This window comes from Anomalospiza imberbis, chromosome 3 (genome assembly GCF_031753505.1).
Source record: "Anomalospiza imberbis isolate Cuckoo-Finch-1a 21T00152 chromosome 3, ASM3175350v1, whole genome shotgun sequence".
Taxonomy (NCBI): Eukaryota; Metazoa; Chordata; class Aves; order Passeriformes; family Viduidae; genus Anomalospiza; species Anomalospiza imberbis.
The window spans coordinates 65,755,784-65,779,626 of NC_089683.1; the positions used below are offsets into that span (position 1 = coordinate 65,755,784).

The following is a 23,843-nucleotide window of genomic DNA, read 5'->3' on the forward strand; positions in this document are numbered from 1 at the left end:
GAGTTAATTTGGTTATCTTAGGGTTTTTGTTGGTTTTTTGGTCACATTGTTTTGTGGGTTTTTTGGTTGTTTGTTTTTTTTTTTTGTTTGTATTGCCTTTTTTTTGTTGTTTTTGAAAGTATTAACTTGAAACTGAGGGTTAGAATAAATCTTTGCTGTGTAGGAAAGTTGAATGCTTGTAGCAGTTAAGAGGAAAAGAAATGAAGCTGTGGTAGAGCTTAGAAAATCTTACTAAGTGTGTCTGGGATACTTCTTAAACATTACTGTAAAATAGAAACTCCTGTGTTCAATCTCATTGGTAAGGCTGATTTGGAGTAAAGCAAGATTTATTTCAAGCAAAGCCTGGCGATCCAAATGAAAAAATCAAATTATTTTAGATTATTTTATGGATGATAGAGGTAAGAATTTATTGAGAAAAGGGGCTTTTGATAGTTTGGGGAAAGAAAAATATGTGTTTTTACCAACTCAGCCATGAAAATAGGGATTTCCCCCACTGCTTTGAACGCTACATTTTCATCACTGACTTTTTTAAAGAGCAAATAGGCACATTTGTTTCCAATGCAATGGACTTGTTACACTTTTGTCAATTTGTTCCCTATGTCTTTACTTTTCTGTGACTGAAAACAAATCATGCTTTGCATCATCTTTTCTTCAAAGTCTAGTCAAACAATGAGTTATAGTTTTGGTGCTTGGACAGTAAAAAACATGTAAACAATCTGTCTCCAACAATTTGTTTATATTTATTTCTTTTCAATATTTAGATGTGACACAGGGATATATTGAAAAAACACTTTAGCACCTCTTGAAGTTTTTGTTTTTTAAAGGATACCTTCCAAAAAAATAATTGAAATATATCTGAGGCATGGTGTAGAATATTTTGCCTTCAAGTAAGAGATGATTTTTCTGCCATTAATATAGGTTGTGTTACTGTTTTTGTTTCTCTCTGCTGGGATATAGGTGTTCAGAGAAGTGCCTGACAAAGTGAGAGAATTGGAGGCATTTGTTGGGCAGTCCCGTTTTGTTACAAAGACAAAGCCTCCTGGTGAGTGACTGGTCCTTCTGTTCTTCTTAATTGTCTTGAATGTAATCCTGTTTACAGTCAAAAGTAATTTAAAAAGGAAAAAAAAAATCTCTTTGAACTTAGACAAATAAGAAATGTCGAAGCATTGTGCTGAACTTCAGGCTGCCTTCTCATTACTATGGGAGAGAGGGAATATTTGGGTAGGGAAGTCACTCTGCTGCTCAGGGCTGGGGGAGTCTTTTGGAGTTCCTCTAAGACTTTTGAAATGGAGAAATTTTTATAAAGCTTAGGCCTCCTCATCGAGATTAGGTACAGAGTAAAAACCAAAATACCTGTGTTTGTGACAGCCTGTTTCCTGTGTTTTGTTTCCTGTGGATTTGTGGTCATGACTTTGATTAATTAAGATCCACTAGAAGCTTTCTATATCATTAATTATTTGTAAAGTATCTCTTGCATGCACATTTTTTGCAGTCATATAAGTAAAGGCCATTCTCCTTCTTTTGGCTTGGTTAGGGGGCAGATGGGTCTCCCTTATCTGCTAGATGCTTACCTTCCTGAATCTCTTAGGGAAAGCTGTCTAAATATGTGTTCTTGTATCAGACACTGACACTGGTCATATTTTCAAGTTGTTGGAGGCCATTCAGCAAATACAGATTGTAAACAAAGTGCCCAAGTCTCCCTTTTGGAAATTTAGGCAAAGAAGACAGCCCTTGCCTGAAAAAATTTGCAACTCAAACCTCTCAGTGAATGAACTCTAATTTTTTTTTTTTTAATTTCAGCATCAATAAGCAAAACTTGAGGCAAACAAACTTCTGTTTAATCCTTTTAAACCTTGAATTCAGCTTTCATACAACATTTTTTGTTAAACAAAACTCCTGTGTTTTGTTGTTTGAGGGAAGTGTGAAATATTCATGCTCCAGCTTGATGTAGTTTAGTGTTTCTTGGAACTAGAACATGACTTCTGGAGTGAATCTTACTATTCATTCAGCTCATTTCTCACTACTTTGCTGTGTCAGGTTAAAAAGAGTGAAAGATGTGGCTGAACTAGTGGGCATCTGTCCCTTCCTCAGACAGTTGTGTAATGCCAAGTCCGTGAAGCATCTGTTCCGGAAACTTCACTTGTGCTTAAGTGAATTCTGAGCCAAGAGTGGAGAAGACCTTTTTGCTGCATAGTAAAAAACTGAGGAAGACAGTTTTAGATGTTTATGTTAAACAAAAATATTTGATTTTATGCTTAATAAGTGTCAATGAGTGTTTAGCTTCATTCCATTAGGTTTAATGTAACTTTGTCTTTGCAAGTTTTCATCTTGTTTATTTTGAATTTAGGCTGAATCATTTGGGCGATTATTTTTGGCATGCAGTAAGAAAATAGCTTCCTTAAAGGTGCATAAGTCTCATTACTTAGCTTCTGGTTGTTAAAATACAATTTTTGCTGTGCTTGCTCTGTAGATGCTGTTGCATATTTATAGGAATTACAAAAAGCCTCCTGTAATTCTGAGAACTGCTCGTGTGGCCATGACTACTTCTTCTTTAACCGAACCCCCACACTCTGTTTCAGATATCCAAAAGGTGGTGCTAGCATCTTCTTCACTGGAAATTGCTGTTCAGACTCAGCAGCCTTTGGACCTTTCTGCACCTGCTGATCTGGACAAAACTAGAACTGAGCTGGCTGACTGGTTGGTATTGATTGACCAGATGCTCAAGTCAAACATAGTCACTGTGGGAAATACTGAAGAGATCAATCGGACTATTGCACGAATGAAAGTATGTGTTTTTGTGAAGGCTAGTAGAAAATTGCCTCACATTTTAATAGCTCTTACATTCACTAAAGAAACTAAAAGCAATAATGTGTTTAAGGGGAATAAACGCCTGACTGCAGCTAAATGCATAGCATGAAAGTTGCACTTTAAAGGCTCTTATTACACTCCTTTCTCCTTCAGAGCCGTTTTCTGTTTATTCTTATGTCCCTATGTGAGATAAGTGCTGTTATTTTTTTGTTTCAAACAAAGAAATTGGAGAGTACCTCCTAACAGCTTTTAGGGTTTGTAATAGTTAACTTACTGAAGACTTTAGAACAGTTTCATGTTTGCTTAGTGGGTGACCTTTGATTCACTCTTTACTGGTTTTTAATGAGTTCTGTTTGCTGTAGTTACACTAAACTGATTTCCAGAGACATGCTAAGAGGATTAAAAGTTGTAACATAAATGCTTATGATGTAAATGTTTATTTCTATTGATAGCTCATGCTATGTTGAACTGTGACTAAGGGCAGTATTAGTGAGATGTATGCAGCCATTAATGTTCGTTTTATTTGACTTAATATCAATTAACTAAATGTAGAGTAAAAGCTGTAGGCTAAACAAGTGCTAACTGTTTCTGTGAGTATCTCACATAGTCTGAAATTTGGAAGAATAATGGGATGTAGCTTTGGAAACATTTTCTTTTAACTGTATAATACTTGTAATATGGGCTTCTGGTACATGTAGAGAGCAATGGTTTATAGAACAACATTATATAGTCTGATTTTTCCTTCCAGTTGTTGTTCTTCACTTTCCCCCTGCACCCACTGCTGCTTATGATATATATAAATGATGCCAGCTTGGTTAGGAGAAAAATAAGCTATGGGAATTTATTTTCATATAAGTCTCTGAAAAACAGATACTGGAAAATGTTGTGCAACAACTGGGGTAACTATGTGGTTTGTATAGGTTAACCTTCACCTCTGGATTTTCAGTAACTGCAATTTACAATATTTTAGCTTTTTAAAGCAGTGCTGTAATACTGCGACAGTTTAAGGGTTACAGTAATGATGGGACTAGCTGTATAGTTGTGGAGACGTGTATATTTTTACTTAAATAATACAGAGGAATTTAACTACTTTCTACTTTTTGGACTTAAAAACAGATAACCAATGCAGATATGGACCATCGGCACCCTCAGCTTGATTCTGTTTTTACATTGGCTCAGAATTTGAAAAATAAAACTTCCAGTTCAGACATTAGGACAGAGATCACTGAAAAAAGTAAGTTTATCCATCCTGTATTTGCAAATACATTGTTTTTATGGCAGTAAAAAATCTTCATATCTTTTTCTAAAATTCTCGACTGAGCATAGCTGAAGTTGCCTTCCTTGAAAAGGAACGAAAACTTGGCAATTAAGTGGCTTTCACTTAAACAGTCTAATGAAAATTCCTGGAACAAGAATTGCCTCTTGTTTTTTTTTGACTGGCCGTTTTTTCAAGTATGAAGGTCAATAGTTTTGCTGGTATTTTGTAATATTTTGTGAAGAATTTGAGTTGCTTCACAGCCACAGACACAGGAATTAGGATTTTATTTATTGAGAAAAGGAGCTAATCATGTTTCTTTTTTTGTTGATCTCTGAGGTACTGGACAATTAAAAACATGAATGTATTAGCTTTAGGACAATGACTTTGTGTATGCACTTTGAAAATTTTTCACTGAGAGTAGAGATTTTAATTAACTGACATGTACTTGAAAATTTAATTTCCAATTCAAAGGTCTCCACTCCCTTTGAAAATTTATTTTACTGGTTCCTAAGAAATGTACAATTGTCACAATTTGAAACTAATGGACAGTCTGTTTTTTTTTAAGTCTTAAGCATTGCTGGTTGCTAAGGTTAGAAAAATCATGCAGCAGGGAATACCATAGTTAGAAGTAAAAATGGAAAGATATATTTTTTTATGTTGTCCTCTGTAATGTAGTTTTCCTTCACTCCATCTACATTAATTTCTTTTGTGTCCATAAGAATTGATGGCGATTATGTGGTCAGATAGGAAGCCCACAGATGGGTGGTTTTTCTGGGGATCTGATGAGATGGCATCTGCTGTCTGAGGTTCACAGACTATGGACTGGTAGGGGGAGTAAGATTCAAAGAAGCAACTTAGTTTTTCAGTCACTCAGAACTAGGGATGAGGTGGAAACTCAGGGCAGGATAATAACCATGTAGTCCATGGGAGTCAGTCAAGATGAGGTCAGTCACAAAAACGTTCTGGACTCTTCAGAAAAGCTGAAGAAGTAAAGGACTGTGTGTTGGATGTTTGAGTTCCCCTGTAGTCTTGCACATCCAGAGTGGGAAAAGAGAAGTTGTATGTGGTGCCATGGATTAAGCTTCCAGTAGATACTTCAGATGTGTGTGAAGATTTTCTGCCTGTCATGAAACATGAAAATTGAAGGTTTTGTTACCACTGACATTTGTTAAGAAAAGTTTGCTCTTTGAAGAAAAGTGAAGCTCTGGGCTGCTTATGCACCTTGTTGTGTAAACATCGAGTATGTATAGACACCAAATACATATCAGAATGTACCAATGTCCTAAAACCTTCTGGGAGTCAGCTGTGTGTTGTCAGATGAAGCATAATTACTCAAATTGATAGGAGTGGAGAAACAGAAAAAATTCCTTCCCTGGAACTTCCCTTCCAATTGCTTTATGGACATGTGGAATTGAAAAAACAGTCTCATCAGTAATTCTTTCTAGTCCTTCTGCCTGTGATATCAGACTGGTGCCCATGACAACTTTTTCTAGGAACTTACCTCTTGAACCCACAGAGTCCTGAGGCTACCAGGAATGTCACTCTTTTTCTGTCCTGTTTTGCTGGAGGTAGAAAAAAGGGTAAATATGTCAACAGTGTAGAGAGTAAGGTTAATCTGTCCATTAATAAGAAAAAGTATATAAATAATACTTGTTCTATCATAGTGATGCTACTATGTAAGTGTCAAATATCTGTGCTTGAAAATTAATCCACAAGCTGCCTGTGGGTTGAAATGGATCAATCAATATTACGCAAATTATTAGGTTTGTTCACAAGCATCATGTAGTGATATTTACTCTGACAGGTGGGCTTTGCTGCCACAGTCTTTGAGAGCTTTGTGGAACTAAACAGAATATTGTTGAATGTATTAAACTTAAGAGATTGTCTCAAGCAGATGAAGCACAATGGCTTTGTGTAATTGCAAAAGATTTTAAAAAATGTAAACCACTTAAATGGTTTCAATTTAAGTGCAAGCTTTGGCATTTTGCTTAATGGAACATTGAAGTGACTTGAGCATCAAGTGTGTTAGTTTTTTAATAAAATTGCGTACTTACTGTTAAAATAAATACATTGGATGTCTTAGATACTGTGTACCTCATTCTGATCAGAGTAGCGAGATGGTTAAGAAATCCACGTAGTCTTTTTTGGTTTTGCTTTTTCCCATTCACTTTTTTACAACATTATTTTTTATCACATTCTTTAGTGATATAATTTGTTCCCTTTAACTGTCATGACAGTAGTAGAGAAACCTACTGTAGACTTTTCCACCTCTGTAGACTTTCAAGTATTTCACTTGCTTTAATGGTCTTGTAAGTATCCAGGAAAATGTATGATGCCATGCATTTCTCTCCAAAGACAGATTCACTGCTTTTTGTGATGCTCTATTTTTGTTCTAAGTTCTTAGGTTGTGTTTTTCACTCCTTGTTTATTAAAGGTTAAGTGTCTTATCTGTCATCTAACAAAACTATTTATTGAGAGAAGAATGGCTTTCTTTCCACTTGAAGGAAATTGGGTGTAACCAATAGCATCTCTCTTCTGCTGTGAAATCTACTAAATTCTGTAGAAACCTGTGGTGGAATTAAATTGCCAAAGTAGTTTGTTACTACCTTGTAGAATGTTTCTACATTGGCCAAAATTGTAGTACAGGTGCCGCAATGAGACAGTGGTCAGGAATGCTCAATTTGCTTTGTACAAGCTGTCGAAACAGTATTTATTTATTTATTTGTACCAGTTTAAGTTACAGATGCACAGAGATGACTTGCTGGTCCTATCACCCTAAAATCACCCTAAAATTGTGCTGGCATATCTCTGCCATACATTTTCCTACATGTGTGTACTTTAAAATTAAATAATGACTTTGAAATATACCAGAAATAAGTTATTACTTGTGTGCTGTCCTGCTTAAACAAGAGGAAGCCAAACACCTGATTTTTTCATTTGCTTCTGTGAATATGTCAACTAGTCAGGGAACTAAAATACTGAATATTGAGACTATAGTATTTGAGAATGTGTTATATTATTGCCTTTTGCCCTGAAAATTAGGAGGTAGTTATGGCTACTTTTTCACTTTCCTCATATTATTCACGTTCTGTGTTGTCCTCTGCAGTGGAGAAGCTGAAAAACCAGTGGGACAACACCCAGCACAGCGTGGAGGTGCGGCAGCAGCAGCTGAAGCACATGCTGGCAGACAGCCTGCAGTGGCACGAGCAGAGGCAGGAGATGGAGCACCTCATGGAGCAGTGCGAGATCCGTCTGCGAGTGCTCCTGCAGGCCCCAAAAGAGACACTTGCCAAACAGATTGCAGAGAGCAAAGTAAGACCTCTTATGCTTATTTTTTTTTCCATACCAGATTCCGTAGTCTGTGTAATGCTACTGGATTCAATTGATGAGTGAACGTGCAATTTAGTTGTACTATTTTCTGTCTCCTTTTGGCCATGTTATTTTCTTAATTGTCTGTGCTTTTCAATATATCAGACTTTCCAAGAATCCCATTCTGGGAGGTAAACAGGTGGCATGTGTGCCTTTGAAAGCGTAGCTGAAATTAGTACAATTTAGCATCAAAGAAATGATGTTATGCAAAAAGCTTGAACCCCAGACCAATTAAAATTTAATGAAACTGCTACAGAATTGACTTCATAAAAATATTTAACAGCTTAGTAAGTCAAGGAATGGACTAAGGTATTTAAAATTGTCTTGAATTTCACTTCTGGTGGTAGGTGCCAGGCATATCCAATGCTTTTTTTTTTTTTTTTTTTTTATTTCATGCAGTCTTTGATGCTTTTTATATCATATCAAGCATGCTCTGATAAATCTGTGAGTCTAGTGTCCTTTGTCCTGGTGGCTGTCAGAAAAAGGGTGGGCTGTAGGTGGCACAGTATGAGAACTTAAGACACAAAGAAGTGAGGAGAGGCTCTCACCAGTGCAGTATTTAGAACAGGGATATAATAGAGTTTTAAAAATATGTGTATATATATATGCACATATATATTCATGAAGGGCAACATAGGGGTGCAGCTGGGTAATGAAAGAGGCAGGGAGTATGATTGTGAGAGTTGCTTACCAATCCACAGCTGTTTAAGTAGACAGTAAAGTTGTGTGCTTTGCACAGCTATTTGACTAGTGTCTATCGCTGCATAAGCAGGGAAATAGAAAGGGACTATTAGGTCTACTTTGTTTTCTTAAGTGAAAGCAGGTCCATGTCCAAACAGAAAGTTAGAGGCCATAATATGCAACTGGAATATATATATGCAAATACTATTTTTCATTTAGAAATAATAATTGAGTTTAGATTCTCTAAAGTCAAGGCACGTTGTAAATATCTTGCCACAATAAAGAAACCTTTCTAATGTATTTTCTTAATTTTAAACAACCAAAAAACCAAAACCAAAAACCCTAAAGAATGAAATCAAATTGTTATACTGCACATTTCATTTATGCTGTTTTTAGATGCTGCTTATATTGCTATTGTAATAATTCAAACTTATTCATGCTACTCAAAATACAGAAGTATTTTTATTTCTGTTGCCTGTAGACTATAAAAGAGGATTTCTCTAACCTTTGGCAGTTCTGGCAAATACAACTTTTTCTCACCTATTTATGTTTTGATTAGTTCATTATCAGGATATTTAATATCTGTAGATTTTCTCTTTACAGTTTTATTCCTTGATGAAAAATGTGCACATTTTGCTTTTTAGAAAAGAGGAAAAAATGAGGAATTTAGAATTTGTGATAAAATGCATAATATGAGAAATAGTCTCATTTTAATCTGTCTCATTTGGCATTGATTTTTAGCTGTTGGTACAGGATTTGCATAGAGGTGACATCACAGTGGCAGCATTCAATGATCTTTCTAATAAACTGCTTCGAGAGTATCGTGATGATGACTCAAGAAAGGTGAAGGAAACCACTGACCAAATGAACACTTGCTGGGTTAATCTGAACCAAAGGTAACTACAAGGTTTCACTCTATAGGTAGCAGCTTGTGCCTTAAACTTGCATTCTCTGTATATATGTGTATTGTAGTCTCTTCTCTGTGTGCTTTAGTGCAGCATTTAGGGCTGCTGGGGATATTTAGTCAATTGCAGTCAAGCTCTTTTGATGATTGAAATTCCCACAGTTCACAATGGAAAGCTTCTGTATAACTTCCCATTTATGTGGTATATTTTTAAGCAGAAAAAGAAGGGACTTCTCATGTTTGGTTTCAGATTTTCCTGTGGCTATTATTTCTAAGTGTCTTTGATAGCTCCTCTCTTATTCTTTATTGCTGGTATGATTTATGTATTTGTAGTTTTTTGTTTTCCTTCCTTTTCATAAGGCTGTAAGTGTTCAGCTTCATCTTCCCTTGCATTAATTCCTTATGGCCTTTCATCTAGTGGAAACTTCCCCTGAATGGGGCTGTGCTTTGGGTTCTTGAGTGCAATACTTCCAGTACTCCCATCTAGAAAATACATGTGCTGTAGGAACTGAGACTTAATTGAAACGTCTTTCTATTCATCCCTCTATTTAAGATGTATCTGCAGATATGTCTCAATGAAAATGTGATATTTTCCTATACATAATTTTTTTCCTGCAGGGTATTTCAATTTTTGCAGAAATTCTTTTGAGTGTTTGGTATTGATAGACAATTAATATTTAGAATAGTGTCTGACTCTGAAATCTAAAAGTCTATTTTATATATATTATATTATAAAAGCATTGTGGTTAGAGGGGAAGAAGAAAAAATGGATCCTCTGTATCTGGGAGCAGGGAAGATGACAACTGAAGTCTATATGTATACATGTGCATGTGAAAGAAGCAGCTGCTTTCGGAATGGGGTGTCAGTTAAAGGAATGAAAAGCCTACTTAGTAAAGCTTAAGGAGATGTTATCTCTTGAGGAATGAGACGAGGAGAACGTTATAGAAATTGTGAAATTAGAGAATGGTTTGAATTGGAAGGGGCCTTAAAGGTCATCCAGTTCCAACCCCCCTGCCATGGCAGACCACAGTCCACTAGATCAGGTTGCTCAAAGCCACATTCAGTCTGACCTTGGACACTTCCAGGGATGGGGCATTCACAGCTTCTCCTATTCCAGTGCTTCACCACCCTCACAGTGAAGAATTTTTTTCTTGATAGCTAATCTAAATATGCCCTCTTTCAGTTTAGAGCCATTATTCTTGTCCTATCCTTACATGCCCTTGCAAAAAGTCCCTCTCCATGTTTCATGTAGGCCCCCTTCAGGATCTGCAAGGCTGCTATAAGGTCCCCTGGGAGCCTTTGCTTCTCCAGGGTGAGCAACTCCAACTCTCAGCCTTTCCTCATAGGAGAGGTGCTCCAGCCCTCAGAATATTTTAGATTTTCCTCTGGATCTGTTTCAACACGTCCAACCAGAGCTGGATGCAGCACTCCAGGTGGGATCTCACCAGACTGTAGTAGAGGTGAGATCCTCCCTGCCCACGCTGCTTTGTTTGCAGCCCTGAACACAACTGGCTTTCTGGGCTGCAAGCACACATTACTTCGTCATGTCCAGCCTCTCACCCACCAGCACCTCTTCCCAGCAGGACTATTCTCAGTGAGCAGGTAATGAAGGAAGCAGAGTAGAATGTTATCCTATCCTTCCTCGGAGGAAAATCGTTCTGTCATTTTGTGCTTTGGATGTAGCAGCTTGTTTCCTAGTTAATTAGAGAATGAAGGGAAACAGCTCCTTGTTGGATTAGCATTGACAGTAGACTAAAACTCTGTATTAGTCTCATTCACATTCAGACTTTGCAGTGTTATCGCTCCAACTGGCATAAAACTGCCCACTCCTCAGAGAGGGTGACCAGAAAGAAGAGCTCCTGCCTGCAAGCCTCTAATTAGTTTTGAATCTGCCTAAAGTCTAAAATAATAAGCTACTGCATTTTGTTGTGTGTAACTGAAGCTCCTTAATTGTCACTGGGGCTACTGTTTGAAGTCTGCAGCCTAAGGAAGGTGAATATCTGCTTTGTTTATTAACTAGTGTCAGAATGTAAAGGACAACTCTGAGAGCCAGTGGGTAGCCAGTGTGGAGCTGCTCTGTGTAGCCCATCTGAGCAGCATGGGAGAATTAAAAGGTGAGAATGTGCAATGAAAACACCTTTTCAACAGGAGGAAGGTTTTTATACTTGCTTTAAATGCAAGAAATAGAAATACCAGTGATGAGGCTTACTTTTTGTGACAGATGTTGGGACATGTGGGGCTTATTCATAGAGTGGACATGTAGTCCTATGCCTTCTATAAGAATAAATCTGTATTTATAGCATAATGCTTTAAAATACCAGTTTTTTCCCCTACTTGGAGGTTGTGGAAAGGGTCCTTAGTAACACCATCTGGAAGGACTGTTGTCCTGGTTACCATAAGAGCACTACCAGGAACTACCAGGATGACTGTAGCCATGGCATGCAAAGTGAAGGAACTTACTTTAAAACTGTGGGCATTAAGAGATTGAAGCTCCCCAGCTTAACATTGTGTAAATTGGATACTTTGCCCAGTGGCAATTTATGTTTTATTTTTATATTTTAGGTTGAAACTGTAGTTGTTCTATGTATTTGTGCTGCCTTGGTAATGGATTATAGTTGCTTTCTATACTGTCTCAGATGTTAGTTTCTGAATTTCTTTTGATCATGCACATGTATGCATTGCAGATTCTCAGTATAAATCTGAAAAAATAATTGGGTAGAACAGAAACCTGAAAAAGAGCCATGAAAACTTAAATAATAGAATAACAATTTTTTTTCTTGGGTGTGTGTTTGCCAATAGAATCTGCATTGACTTTCTCGACTATCGCTGTATTATGTTAGCTGCATTTGAAAATAATTCTCCATCTTCTCCTCACATTTAGTTCTTGCAGCCTGAAAGATATACAGATCCTCTGTCTTTGAGGCTGCTCTAGTTGTGTCAGAATTATTTGAAAATCTGAGTTATGTTTTTATAGCATGGGGTAGTTTTTAATCTGCAGTAAAGAATTCTCCTGTAAAAGATTTATCCATTTTCTATTTTATGTTTGAGGCCTTTACTAGCAGGGGAGGAAAGTATTTCCATCTGCTCTCTAAAAGTATTGCTCACTACTGCTTGCTATACATGTCCTCTTTAAAAACACCCATGTAATCTTAGGATATTAGTTGTAAATTTGTATGTATTTAGTGAAAAGATTGTTTTTCAGCTTTAATTCAAATATATGGCAGCAGTGGGTTGGTAATATGATTTCATTATTTCCTTAAAGCTCAACCAAGCAGAAAGCTTGAGAAATTAAAACTTTAGGATGAAGACAATATTCTTCAATGAATGTTGTTGACTTCAAAGTTCAGGTTGTCTCGATTCCTGTCTAATACACCAGTACTTAGACTGATATAGTCTAAGAGATCTGGGTCACTTAGCGTTTCATCCTTTGGGGCTGTTCTTTTTCTTTGAAGGTTACCTTTATTACCAGTCTGTTCTTCCCGCTGTCACTCCTGTTCTTCCACCTTTGGCCTTAACCCCCTGCTAGGAAAGAAAATCCCTGCAGAGGGAGAGGGTTTTGAAGTTAGAGCTCATAACTGCTTTTACTTTATGTTTTTCTCACAGTTCATTGGTGTGCTCTAATTTTTTAACTGGTGCTTATTATCTTTTCTGGACAATATCAATCAAACTACTTGTTATCCCCAGCATGCTACATTTTTTTGTCAAGACTGGGTGAAGTGTTCCAGCTGCAAGTGAGAAGCAAGAATGAAGGTTTTTTGTTCTCCTAGTCATTTGCTAGTCGCCAGAACTTGGGCAAGCACAAAGTCAGGAATGATTCTTAGACTCTTATTTTGGATAAAGCAATTATTAGTGAGTGGTGTAAGACTGAAGCTTCTAAAATAGGGGTTGCAACACTATCTTTGTGCAAATTGTCTCTAAAAAATTCAGTTGGTTATGCTAAAACTTAGAAATGTGAGCCTGGCAGAATTAGGGTTGCATGAGATTTCCTCACAGTCCTTGAAAGAAAACAGCTTTTACTTCTATCCGTCTCATCTGATGTGCTAGTAAACCAGGCTACTTGCTTTGAAATGTCATCCTGAATGGTTCTGAACACCACTGCTTCTTTTCTAAAAGGAATATTTTAACTAGTTCTGAAATTCACAATTCCAAACATAGTTATTCCTTCATACTGCTGAACAGTACAGCATGACAAGGAGGAAAGAAAGCTGAAGTAGATGGGAGGATGCAGAAGATACAAGTTTGGGCCTGTCTGGAGAAACGTGGAAATAGCAAATGCTGAGTGTTTTGGCCCTGTCTGTCTTGAAATTAAATATCACTTTACCCCTAAAATATTATAATACAGCTAGTGTTTGATGTGAAAATAAAATTTAGCTTTCTACTTACTCAGCAGAAGCATTCTAGCTGTTAGCTCTGTTAGAGGTTTCTCTACAGTGTTCTGGTGTGGGACAGCTTGTTTCTTTTGTCCTGGTTTTGGGAGAAGGAATGCTGCAGAATAACAGCCTCAAATGGGTGAAATTTAGTTTGTCATGCTTTATTAATGTTGCTAATCAGAGCTTTTAAAATTGCTGACTATAATAGTTTCTCATCTGAGTTTCATTTCAATCACTAGAAGACAGTATTGTTATGCAGAACTGTAAGGTGATTTTTTTTCCTAGGAAATTATTTGAAGTTGCTGATATCTTAAAATGTTCAGATTATATTGTTATTACATGAAAAAAATCCTCTTACGGACACAAACTTTAGTGTTTGCATCAGTTAGAAATCTTTTGGGTGATTGAAAACTGGGACCATATTCTGCCAGTTTTTTTTTTAAGTTTAAGTTTGTTGAGCATGGTTTGACTGTTATGATGGCAGTGTATTATTCTGTTTGTTTGAGTGATTTTGTCAAAAGTCTTCTAGCAGAGAGAACCAGGTATCTGACTTTTCATCCTGTAGCACTTTAACTCTTAAGAATTTATGGCAGTGTTCCTGCTCACTGTAAAAGAGGAACAAAAATACTCCAAGCACTCAGTGCTTCTACTACATATGTTTTTTGTTGATGGGGAAAAGCCCATTTTTCACACATGGCAATAACACTTCTAGCATTTGAAGCAGCATAGGTTGATGATGGTAACACTCTAAAAGGAAAACCTAGGTTTTTAATTAATAACTGAGGTTTTACTGCATGCCTTTTAAAAAAAAGTTCTGTCAAATGTATAACCAGTTCAGGACATCTGTGGGTAGCTATAGATACACTAAAAACAGTGATATAAGTTATGATAAAGCAAGCTGTGTCTCTGTTCTTACTAGAGATACATTTCAGATCTCCTTTTAGTAGTTTCATTATGATGTATATAATGCTGTATCTTATGGGGGAATATTCTGACACTTGTCTTGTTTTCAGAGCTGTTGATAGGCAGAATTTCTTGGAGACAGAAATGAAGACAGTACAGGCCTCACACAAGGATCTGGAGAGCTTCCTCAAGTGGCTTCAAGAGGCAGAGACAACAGTAAATGTTCTGGCAGATGCATTCGAGCGTGAGAACACTGCTCAGGACAGTGTCTGCATACGGGAACTCAGAAAGCAAATGCAGGTGAGAAACTAAATAATATTGCTGTTATTCAGGTTTTCTCTCAATGACAAATGTTATAAAGAAAAGCTATCTACTTGCTTGGGGAAAGCTGCAGCCTATTGAAAGTTGTTTCCTAACAGTGTTTTGGAAGTCAGGTGTATGAAAGAAGCAAATTTGTCTTCCTAAGGTTTGAAGCACATATTTTTGTGTATGTCTTTGGCACTGAGGGCTCTTAAATGTCCTTGGAGTGTGACTGCATTCAGGAAGTGTACGCTTCATTAAACCAAGTCATGTTGTGTGATTGTTCAACCAAACAATTTAATCTGCTTCCCTCCAAGTAAAGCCCTCCTGGGCTGCATGCTCTCCTATTTCTGTCTGCCACCTTCCTCCTGCTTTTTCAGCAATCCAAGAAGATGTTGTGCTTGGATTACTTCTTCTCCCTCTCCTACTGCCCAGCAGCTCCCCAGCTGGCCTTCTTTTAGGCCCCAGACTGGAAACCTTAGAATGACTGAGAAGTTTAACTGACACCACCTATTAAATCCTGTACTCTGTGTTTGGATTAATGTCACCTGTGATCTAAGTGGGTTTGAGCAGCTTATAATGAAAAAAAGATGTTGCTTTTAGTAATGCTCTTAATCTGGACGTATCTATGCTGAATTGAAATGAAATGAGACTTAAAAATATCTGATAGCAAGTTATTCTTGCTAATCATAGTGAAGAACACAATATTTTGTGGAAGCTTGTATCTCTTGAAGATGGCATATCACTCACCAATGTTCAAAAGATTCTAGTCAGTCAGGTAACTCATCTGTAGAGATGTGGCTTTTTGTGAAATGCTGAGACTAGTTTGTAGTGGTGACACCTAGAACTCAATGTTATGCTTTCTATTGGCACCACTTCCAACTACTGTAATGTAGTGGAGATGGAAGAGCTAAAACAGGGCACAGGCAGTGCTGTGTGTAAATAGACTTATTTCTGTGTTACCTTGTGTTCTGTGGAGTCAGTTGCACCAAGATACAGCTGTTAGTTCACAGTTTGTTGGCGCTGTGTGGCTGTGAAGCACTGTGTGTGTGGAAGGTTGTTTGCCATTCTTTGTTGTGCTGCAATCTGATTAAAATTGCCTGAGTTGTGCTGTGTGAGGGGAGAACTGTTGGGCAAGACTGCTATGAGAGAAGGAGAAGGTCTATAACCAACTCCTGACTTTGCACATTGTCCTGGCTTGTCACAACTGAAAAGGCAGGTGGAGGTGCTGGGGCATGGCCTCCCCTGGTTCAGCATCCCAGTACCTGGTATTGTCCATCTCTTTCTGACACTGTGTGTTTCTACACACTGTACACATGAAGTATCATCCATGATCCTACATGGATGTAAGGTCACCCATAACTTTACTCACCCATGACCTTACATAACATTGTAAGGCTTTTCTGGCTACCCTAGGAAGTGGAGCATGTCAAAGACTGTCATAGCATAATGACTTCCAGAATGAACTTTGTCCCCTACCATCTTAGTCTTTAAATGTAAATGAAGACATTTATATCATGGCGCTGGCAAACACTCCAAAATCACTGTTTATGTTTTCAAGTATTTGTTGCACTTCTGAAAACAAAAGGAAGTTCCAACATCCTACTGTACTTCAAAAGATCAAGCCCACTCCTTTGCAAGTTCTTAAGCTTATTATCTGATTAAACAAAGATAATTTCCTGTTCTTCCCCAGTTATGTGGTGACAGTGTTGTTCTCTTGATGCCTTGTTGAATATGTAAAGAAGTATTGGTTTTAAGGTTAGGGGTTAAATGGTTTTAAGAAGAATCCAGGGATATAACCTTCTCTGCTCTGTAAATGATGCCCCTCCTCCCAAGGCCTGTGCATTAAGTAAAATTTTTTTGTGAGTTCAAGGTGTGATAAATTCTAGGTGAAATGAGCTGAACCTAGACAAAATGTGATGAATTTGTTGTTGTTGCTGCTGTTACATGTCATGCATTTCCAAAATAGGATCATCTGTTAGACTGGCATTTCTGCATGCTTGGGAGGACTATTCTCCATTGCATATTGGGTCTAACTTGTTTGGCTGCAGCTCAAGTCCCTCTACAGTGGAATCAGTGATCTGAGGTCTGAAGCCTTGTTTTGTCTTTCATTGTGATACCTGAGGCCAGCAACAGTACTATGCAAATAATGCAGACTTTGAGTGTGGTTGCAATGTCTTTTTGAAAAGGAGAAATCCACAATTATATCATCAGTCAGTTCAATTAATTCTCTCAGTATCTAAACCTTGTAGAAGTCTTTCCATTCAGGTTAGTGACAAAACGCTACAGTCTGGTTTGGAAAATATTTAGCAATGACTTGGAAGAGATTAAAACCAAATTTGAAAAAAGATGCAGAAAATAAGCTAGGAAATAGTAAAAAGTAGTGCAAGGTATGTGAAGGTGTGCCTACAGGTGTAAAGGTGTTCAAAATAATTCAAAGATTTTGTTGTATTGTAGAAAAAGTTACCATAAGTAGTGGCTGGCTGTTTGTCTCTCTGCTTGATTCAAATTTGTAGATTGAAAGATCTGGGTAGATAAAAAGCAGAAGTAAGGAAGTAGAAGGAATTAAGGAAGGTGTGGACTGTGGGGTCTTTCTTGCACGGAAGAGGTTTGAGCTTTTGCACAGTCATTTCTGAATGCTTCCATGGTTTCAGAGTTCTGCTGCTTCACAAGTTTCCTTAAAAGATATTTGGTAAGAGAATGTCAGCTAATCATGGTAGGCTCAATCTGGAAAGTTAGAAGCAGACTTCTGGTGGGAAGGGATGTAAGCCAGGAGCAATGGCATGCAGAGGAATGGTTCAAATATGTAATGAGATGAGAAAAGACAGTGTGCCTGGCAAGGTGAATACAGTTGGTAAGATTTCTATATATAGAGTGGAATCAGTGTATCTGTTTAGCTGTTCAAAATGATATTGTTGTGGACACATCAAGAAGAAAGCAGAGTACAGGGAAATGGGGTTTATGTGAGAAGTGGTAGAAACTTTGATTCAGTCCTAAAAGTAAAGATGAAAAGGTTGTCTTCACAGAATTGGATGGGAAGAGTTTTTAAATGTCCCGTATGAAGAATCTGAACCTTGCATGAATCTCCTTCTTAGGAAAGTGCCTTAGAAGAGTCAAAGCAGTGTATAATGCACTGACATCTAAGCTGTGCATTATTTTGGATCATACGAACTTGTCAGGATAGCTGTTGCTGCCATATTGTGCTGATTGATGTGCTTGAAATGTGTGGGTACCTTTTCATGAGGAAATATGCACTTTAAACCGTATGATCAGTGCTTCACCTACTGTATTCAGGCCTCCCTGAACTTTTGCTACAGCAGCCCCTCTGATACATGTTTAAGTAGATTCATCAAAGCACCTTTGGAAGCAATGAGTAGCTGGCTCTGGTTATGCTGCAGTTTTGCCACACCTAGGGGTATGTTTGCTGTACTGCATTGGGAGTGCCTTGCTGGTAGCAAAACATTTCCATGCTCTTGAACATGCTACTGTCATCCTTAGATGGCTTAAATAATTCTGCTTTGTCATGGGAAATACATCAAAATTATGTTATCTCTTTGGATTCAAGGATGACTTGGAAAAGGGGGTTGATGATGCAACTGTATGCTTTTACCTTGTCAAAACCCTATCCTTTTCTTGTCTAAAGTCATTCTGGAAAATATTTAATTGGAAATGGCTAGTGAAAAATATTCCTACTTTCTGGTGCAAGTGAGGATCCTTTAGATCCCTTTGACTGAATTAGCTTTAAGCGAGTTTTTATAGAAAGAGGTTTACCTCCTGCAATTTTCCCTTTTGTGTTGGATAATCTAGTTTTGAGAAACGCCTATGTGATTTATTAACCTTTAATGTATGGCTGATATAATTAGGGCAGGTATCCCTGTACTCCCCTCTCAAGATTTATAACACAATCTGTTATTCACTCACTCTACAGCTCTGCCAGAGCTGCGTTCAGTCGGAGAACGAGAGCATCCTTTCTCAGAGTGAGGGAGCAAACACTCTGCTGATAGAAAGCAGCTACTAGGGAGGAACAACTGCTGTGATACACTGGAGCCGTCTTCCTGAAGGAATTCCTTTTTTGTTCCTGCAGCTTTCAGGCTTAAATTAATAACCTTTTTGTGGCTATTTAGTGCACTCCTGAACGGAGGCATACGATCAGCTGCTCAAGTTCATTTGCCCTCTGCAAAAGCAGAGCTGAGCAGTACCGATTAGAGGAATCTGTGAAGGCTGTTATCTTTTTGCATTTGTTTTGTGGGGTTATTTTGGGAGAAAAACTTATGCTGTATCAATCTTCTTTGCCTTTGAAACGTATAAAGCCTGTAGCTTGCAAAAGCAGTCCTGGAAGAGAGCATGCTCAGAAAGCTGGCAAATCATTGTCCAGTGACCGGGAGGAAATGATAGTTGCTCTTCATTTATAATGCAAATTCTGAGGTATCTTCAGAAGTGTGGCAAACTTAAAATGATGGCTGTGGTGAGAACCTCTCTTCAGAAAGTTGTGGTCTTGTTGCATCGTTTACAGAGGATGGCAGTTTCTTCTCCCCGTTACCAGAAGCTTTGTAAGGTAGGAAACATAAGCCCTAAATGTCGAGTGTTTGTATTGCTAACTCTGTTGTCTTTCTGAGATGAAAAGAAAGTGAGCATGGGATGAGTGTCAAAATCATCTTGGCTATCTAGTGTTTTTAAGCCTGCAATGCTTTCCATGTGTGTTTTGTTAGAGAATGCAATTAAAAAAAAAAACCCAAAACAAAGCAACCCTGTGCTTGTCAGAGCGATACATTTTTGTTTTAGAAAAGTGCTCTCTTGCCCACCATTTAGGTGTCTGGGAGGAAAGTGTTATGTTCACTGAGATTTTTTTTTTTGGTAAAATACTACCAGTTCTTTTCCTAGTGAGTTAGTTACTTTTTGGTGGATGTGATTCTTTAACTCCTGTGTACCCATTATGTAGAATAACTATTTTTCCATGCCCAGTGTTATTTTTCTTTTGAGCTTTATGAAGCTTTTAATTAGGAATGAGTTCAGCAGACTTATTACACAGCCATTAATTTCTGCCTTCACTGACCGAGCTCTTTCAGTTAAAAAAATCAGGAAAAGTTTGAGGAAAAGCATGTTGACATAGACTACCACTTATTGCTGGTTTTGATGGTGCCTGTTTTGGTGGCTGATTGTTTCTGTTTCCAATGATGGTGTCTACATTTTGTTTTTTTCTCACAGACTCAGTGATTCACTTTTAAAAGTAGTTTTGATCACTCACCAGATTAAAATAAGTAAATAAAATTAATCAACTTCTGACTGATCTGTCCATGAGTTAATACTGCTGCCGTGTTGATGCCTGTGTGAGGTGGTCATGCTGTGCTAATATCGTTGAACTTTTAATATAAGGATTCTGTCTTGAAACTTTGCAAAATTATAAAATTTGATAGGTCTTCAGCTGTATGTATACTGGCATGACATAAATTCTATTTGGCTGCCTTTGAAATTGTTTTTCTCTTCTTGCTGCTTATGATACTTTACGTGTCTGTGTTTTTTGATGAAAATATGTCTGTGTTTTGCATACAAGGTATGCAAGAACCAAGGTCTTGTTCTGATGATAAGGCAAAGCCACCTTAACTCATCCTACCTGCTTCAATTTGAAATGTGCTTTCTGTTGTGAGGAATTTAAAAATTACATCAAGTGAGAGAGATCCCATCCTTTGAGTAGGGTTTAAAAGTAAAGAAAAAGTATCATGCAGTATGTTGTTCAGTGAAGCTTGTAGATGAAGTTCTGGCATATGGGGAATAACATTTTCTTCACATGGCTGTTTCAGCGTGCTTCAGTTAACCAAGCTGTACTGATAGATGCATCTTCATTATGAAGAATGAGAGACAGTAGTTTGTGTACATACAAGCTGCTTTAACAAACATTCCTCAGTTGTTCTTGTCTATCAGTTGTCAATAAACAGCCTGTTTGCTTTTGTGAATAAAGCAATTTTTTTTTTTAATAATGTAAAGATATGGGCTATAATTGCCTGTTTAGTCACATTATTTGTATAAACTTGTTTGTAAAATGTTTGTCAAGCCACTATTTAGTTACTCCTGGAGTAATAATTATTTACTAATTATCCTGAGAGCCCATTAAATGGATGCATACTTAATTTGTTGAGTTTAAATCTACCCAATGGGTAGTGGAAAAAATCTTCTGAAAGGCTGTTATTAAAATACATTTTCTGATTGAGAACCCTTGCAGTAATAGCCTTGGGAACTACACATTGCTTAAAATTACACAGTGTATGAGTTTTTTTGCTTTTAAAAAGTCATGTGGCTTAGTTTTTCAGATGTCTGTGCTTAGTTTACTGAAGGTAGGTCTTCTTGTAGAGTTAAATCAGACACTAACTGAGGATGAAGAAAAAGAAATGTTTTACGATCCCAGTCACTTCCAGCAGGTGTCAATGTAAGGCAATGATAGATGGAAGTCTGGTGATGGAAATGTTAATGCTTAGATGAGAAAATGTATGGAAATTACTAAGAACAACCATGACAGCATGTCAGGAAGGATTTCTTGTAGTGTCCTGTATACTCCTGTCTTTGGAATGTCAGACGTTTGTATGTGTCTTGTGCACTCTGTGGATACACTGGTATAGTTCAGATCTGCGAAGAGAAGCTGTTTACTATAGTGCATGAATTATTGCATTGTATCCAGGGAAGGTGCTTCATTAACTTCATCCAAATGTTTCATGTGAAGTGTCCTCCGAATCGGAACAGAGGGCCAATAAAGTATTTAACATAAGTTCTTGAAGTGTAGTGTTTTTTTTTTTTTAAACTGCACTCTTTGTGAAAGAAGTAGTAAGGCTTTATCATTTAACTGTACTGGGAAAAGTCATGATTGTTCCTTTTAACAACCTCATAATAGTAGCAATCAGCATTCATAGTCCACATTTTGCAAATTTCTTTCTTGCAAAAACAGAAATAAACACTTTGTTGACATGTAACAGCATGGCTGAAAACCACAAAATCCAAAGTTTAGGATATTTCTTCTGTTGCTGCTTTTTCTTACACAAATTTCTTCATACCAAGGTGAGTTTTGCTAGATAGATCTTTTCACTTGAAATTAATGGCGTACCAGGGCAAAATGTCTACACTTGACATTTTGTTGTCAGTATGTAATAAGTTTTGCTTTACTGTTGCTAGCAGCTTTGTTTGAAAACTCTTGCATAAGGCTTTGATGCTGATAATGAACAATTAGAAAACTGTTGTATGGGCATTGTCTGCTCTATGTTCTTGCTAATATGATTGTTCTTATATAAACTTTATATAGTTTATAGTTATAAAGTCTTTATAACTAATAAAAGACTGACTTTTATTAGTTATATCCAACTAGCCCAGACTAGAATGAATTTATAACAGAAAAAATAATTTTAAGGTACAAATTGATACATCTTTTCTGAGAGACCAGAGCTACAATATTACTTCCAAAAATAGAGAATTGTGAAACTGTCTTTAACTTCGCTGATGGAAGGTAAAGAATAGTGCATCTATGGCAGACAGCTCAATGATTATTTTGAAACATGTGTCCTGTTTGTATAGTTTGACTGTGTATTTTTAAAACACAGTGCTAGCATTCAGGGACTGGAGCATTCATCCCCTGGAAAACCAGCTGAGGAACAAACCTAGTTGCTGAGAGGGTTTCTTCTCATTTTTATCTCTGACTTTTGTGATAAATTCTTGAGAAGAACCTGCTTTAAAAATAAATATTCAACTCCCTTCATATAAAATACTCGATTCTCAAACCTGATTCAACATGAGTGTTCATGTCATAACTTAGGTGAGTTCCTGACTTCCTCAGCTATGAAATGTATAAGAAACATGTCTCCTGAGGTTTAAGAATACATAACTTTAAATGCAGTCCTCTCATTTTATGCTTTTTTTTTAATGGCCAGTGTTAAATTTATAAAACTGCAGGAAGTTAGAAGCCCAGCGAATGCTGGGGTCAGCCAAAACCTTTTTTTGCTGTAATACTGGTGATGCATTCCAAAAGACATTTACATCATGTTGAATTTTGAGAGTAGCAGCAAAGCCTCTGTTCCTATGAAATTTTGAAAGAAATTATGAAGTTCTTGGGGTCAGGGCAAAAAAAAAAAAAACAAACTGGAAGTTGAGAAATGTTTAGGTTAATTCTGGTTCCAATGAATTCAACAAAGATGTAAGTTTTTAAATGTTTACATGACTTCAAGTTGATTTAGAAAATAAATCATTGGCACTTGACATATTCAGGTGTAAAATACAGGTAACCAAGTGTGGATGAAGAGGAGCAGCATTGTAGTACATTGATTGGACAGCACAAGTGAGAACAAAAATTAATTTTGGAATCATGTTCTGAAGTAGGCTACTGTATTAAGCAGCTTGTTCATTGGAAAATGAAGCAGCGTTGTCAAAAGCATTGCTAAATTATGCAGACAGTTTCTTTTTTTAGATGAGAAAGTTAACTCCAGACTGCTTGATATGGTTCTAGTTGTATAAAGGACATTCTAATTAGATTTAGATCTACAAAAATGTCCTATTGAAGGGAGGAGGCCAGAATTAAAGGGAACCTTGGATAATAATGACTATTATCTAGTAAAATATAATGAGGCTAGAAGTGAACTGATAATAACAAAACAGCTATTTTGAAAAAGGAGATGTAGTAAGTAATATCTAATGATCAGCCTCTCAGGAGTTTAGGATTTACCATTTTAGAAAGCAACTGAGCAGTGTAACTGGAAACCACCCCACCTCGGAACACCCACAGCTTACTGGCATTGGGAGTGATTGTAGAAGTGGTTTTAAGTGTGATTTCTTGAGAGTGAGTATGTACAGGGCTGGGACAAAACATGGCTTGAGTTCTTGATAAGCAGAACAGGGCTAACATACAGCTAACCAAGGGCAACAAGGTACCTTGATGATGTTTAGAGACAGAAAATATAAGAATTTTTTGAAGGCTCGTGAATAGGCTAGGAATGCATGTCAGTCAATGGTCATCTAAAATGAGTGAGATGAGCATAATTTCTTTGTGGGTTTGGATTAAAAGTTGTAAAGCTAAAAACTGGTGGAGAATACTTGAAATTATAAACATCTTGAAGTCTTAGAAGGTGACAGTTGATTTGCTTCTGGCCTTTATTATAGAATGATCACAGCAGCTAGAGAAACAATGGAAGGCTGAAGAGAGAAAAATTTAAATAGCTTTTAAAAAATGAGGTAAGTGAAGGTTGGTAATGACTATCCAGTGAGTCAAAAGATATGAAAA

At 37.1% G+C, this 23,843-nt stretch overlaps 1 protein-coding gene across 3 annotated transcripts in view; it reads left to right on the plus strand.

Moving 5' to 3' along the window:
- Nucleotides 1-23,843, plus strand: part of UTRN (utrophin) — a 302,322-nt gene that overhangs the window by 108,322 nt on the left and 170,157 nt on the right. The window contains exons 46-51 of one of the 3 annotated variants that reach the window (XM_068184872.1): nucleotides 958-1,042; nucleotides 2,580-2,785; nucleotides 3,925-4,042; nucleotides 7,173-7,378; nucleotides 8,858-9,012; nucleotides 14,404-14,593. In XM_068184872.1, the coding sequence (XP_068040973.1) occupies nucleotides 958-1,042; nucleotides 2,580-2,785; nucleotides 3,925-4,042; nucleotides 7,173-7,378; nucleotides 8,858-9,012; nucleotides 14,404-14,593 (960 nt within the window). Of the gene's footprint in view, nucleotides 1-957; nucleotides 1,043-2,579; nucleotides 2,786-3,924; nucleotides 4,043-7,172; nucleotides 7,379-8,857; nucleotides 9,013-14,403; nucleotides 14,594-16,610; nucleotides 16,862-18,922; nucleotides 19,149-23,843 lie in introns of those variants that run through there. The other 2 variants (XM_068184869.1, XM_068184866.1) reach the window with 2 other exon arrangements.